General features: G+C 33.6%; 1 protein-coding gene and 1 long non-coding RNA gene across 2 annotated transcripts in view; one reads left to right on the top strand and one right to left on the bottom strand.

Annotated features, from left to right (window-relative positions):
- On the bottom strand, window positions 1-790 carry LOC107621864. Its single transcript, XM_016323847.2, has one exon. It carries the CDS (start codon window positions 630-632, stop codon window positions 42-44), a length of 591 nt encoding a protein of 196 aa, XP_016179333.1. The 5' UTR covers window positions 633-790; the 3' UTR covers window positions 1-41.
- Window positions 1-3230, top strand: part of LOC110267542 — a 20332-nt gene that overhangs the window by 2988 nt on the left and 14114 nt on the right. The gene's annotated exons all lie outside the window — the stretch shown is intronic.

Below are 3230 nucleotides of genomic sequence, written 5' to 3' on the forward strand. Positions count from 1 at the left end.
CTAGTGCACTATGCACCAATTGAATTTGTTTGAATCCAAAATCAAAAAGCCTCCAAAGCCAACCCTAGTGCAAATACATCATAATCATCTGCACTAAACCATGCATTATGATCATGATCATGGCCATTTTTGCATCCACACTCATCCCAATTGAAATTGAAGCTCTTGTTATTATTCTCCTTCTCCTCTTCCCTCTTAGCCACTTGTATTTTTATCTCAACTTCAACTTTAGGTTCTTCTTCTTTGCATGGAACCATCTTCACCCACTCTTTGTACACCATGTTTGGGGATGATTCAAGAATTTCCTTCCATGGAATCTCACCTTTTCCCACAAGATTTGACCCCAAAATCTTCTTGCTTTGCCTCAACTCCAAAACAAGGCTTTCATGCTTGAGTGTATCCAAGAATTCTTGGGGGCAAGAACAATCAAGAGTGAAGGACTCATTCCAAAAGGGAAAGGATTTGGAATGAACCTTCTTAGTGTTAAGTTGGATCCTTTTGTTGTTGTTCCCTGAAGGAAGATAGAATCTTGCAAATAAATTCCCCTTGGACTTTATGGAATCAACATTTTGGACTTGTATTATTCTTATTTCACATTTAAATAAGGAACAAAAATTTTTGGACATATCCATGTTAAGAAATTTAATGTGTGTGTGTTTTAAACTAGAAAATAGCCAAGAGAATAAGGTTTATTTTGTTTGGATTGGATTTCAATTGTTGTGTGGATTTGGACATAGATGGCTATGACATGATACATATATATAGTGATTACATCAAATAATTAAAAACTTAAAGTAATTAGACAAAATAACTAAAAAGAAGTTGGGAATGCCATTATTATCCCACCGATCTTATCTAAACACTTTAATTAGACTAGTTATATAATTAATGACTGGCCAATATCTCAGTTGTGAATATAGTAACCAAGGACTAGGATCTTGAATCATGCATGTGATTGTGCCAAAGATTTTATTGTATTAAATAAAAGGCCCTTGAGAATCTCCAAAAGCTAGATTTGCCTCAACCCTCAAGTGACTCTTGCAAGTTGCGAGTTGGGACGGTACGGTATTATTATTATTGGGTTAGAATTTATTAGCACTCATATTACCATATCTCATCTTAATAATATATTCCACTTGTGTTTCAAAAGGTGCAACTGTGCAAGAGATCTATATAAAACAATGTTAATAAGTGTTCTAAAGAGATGAATAATAATGCTGGATTCCACTGTCGTCTAAAAAGGGTGCTTCTAGGAAAGATACGATTATCCAGTAAGTTTAGTTATACATAGGTAGTACAGATAGATAGCTTATATTGACCAAAAGAAACCTAGGAATTTAAAATAAAAAATATTACATGTACATAAAAGAGATTTTTTTTTTGATGGGTGGTAAGACTCTCAATCCGAACGGAGAGAAAAGGTTAGCATTCCATAGAAGTTCACAACGAACTCAAAACCAAAAAATGACAAACAATCAAAAGCACAAATTACCCTAAACACAAATCACTAAAGATTTTTACACTCTTACTAGCCACCATACCTAAGCAAAACAAAGAAAAATACCAACCAAATAATTTAATATCATCTATAAAATAGTTTTACTATGCAAGATCTCTTCTCTTAACATGAGAGAAAAATCCTTAAAAGATGTCACATTTATTACTTACGGTTCGCCGTTTTTCTCCCTTTTACTCTTGTTCTGATGAAATCTCATTTATCTTCTTGGTTTCATCTAGTTCCTTTTTGAGATATACTAATGCTGCTTCATCATCGCTACAGGTCAACTTCAATTGAGTTCTCGCTCTCTAAGTTTTGATAGCTTCATTTCTACCTCTTCATCTTCACTATTAAGGTCTCGTACCAAACTAACCTCTTTTTTCTCTCTGGTGAACACTCGTCTAGCTTTTCTTTTGGCTGATTTTTCTTTTACAGATCTCTTCTTGTTACTAGAGCCATTCACCTTCGTTCTCTTATCCTTCAATCGTTTATTAGCCACAATATATGCTCTCAATCTTCTTTTAGGTCTCGCTGATATGCACTTTCTTTTCTCTCCATTTATAGTTTTAGAACATATATCCACTCTACTCTTCTTGACCATGTTGTCATTACTTTGTCCATTATGGATGTTTCTATTTATAACAACTTCTTCAAAATTTGTTGGATATAGGGGCAGATATAGACTCCTTATCATCCACTATATGAGCTGTAGTATTCTGTTTCACTTCATTTTGGACCACTCTTTGACTTGGGCCACCAATCAAGCCCAATTCGATTTCTTGTATCACTTTATCTGTATATCTGCCCTCCGTCCTCAGTATTTAATTGAGATAGAGCTATCAACACTATTTCTGAGTTCTAAATCTTGCATATCTAGAAGATTAACTTTATCATTTTCCATGACTTTACTCCGAGACAAAACTACTAACTTATCATCAACTGTACCTACCTCATAAATAATGTTGTCCCTCTTTTTTCTCTCTATATCCTCATCTTTATTTCTTCTCCCATTTATTGGTTTAACTATTCTATATCTCCGCTTTGTTATTCACAAGTTTTCATAATCAAAACCATTCACCCTTCTTCTAGACCTAACTCTCCTGCTATTACCATCACCAATAAGAGAATCGTCACATCTCTCTTTGACAAAAATATGGTATTTTGCTTCATTTATTTTTGGGGTAAGTATGATTTTGGTCCCTAACGTTTTGTACCAGAATCGAAATCGTCCCTCTTGTAATTTTCGTATTAAAATCGTCCTTAACATTTTTATTCGTATTAAAATCGTCCTTTTTAATAAAATTTTTTGTTTTATTCCTAAACTACCCCTATTCCTATTTCAATAATAAAAATTTGATGGTGTTGGTGGAGGTTGTGGCGGTGGTGTTGGTGTTGGTGGTGGTAGTGGTGGAGGAAGTAATTATGTTAGTAGTGGTGAGGGTATTTTTGTCCAAAAAAATAAAAAAGACGATTTTAATACGAATAAAAACGTTAAGGACGATTTTAATACGAAAATTACAAGAGGGACGATTTCGATTCTGACACAAAACGTTAGAGACCAAAATCGTACTTACCCCTTTATTTTTAATTGAAGTCTATCTTATATTATCAGCTCCCATAAAATTTTCACCATGACATTTATCAGATTAAAATTTTGATCTTGAAACAAATTTTATTTTGTCCCTTTTATAACACATTTTCCTATACCTCTACAACTTTACGAAAGTTCTCC

The sequence above is a fragment of the Arachis ipaensis genome, chromosome B10, assembly GCF_000816755.2.
Source record: "Arachis ipaensis cultivar K30076 chromosome B10, Araip1.1, whole genome shotgun sequence".
Lineage (NCBI taxonomy): Eukaryota > Viridiplantae > Streptophyta > Magnoliopsida > Fabales > Fabaceae > Arachis > Arachis ipaensis.

Bases quoted from the DNA above. Each gene is read 5' to 3' on its own strand.
- LOC107621864 (XM_016323847.2), bottom strand. From the start codon at position 632: ATGGATATGTCCAAAAATTTTTGTTCCTTATTTAAATGTGAAATAAGA.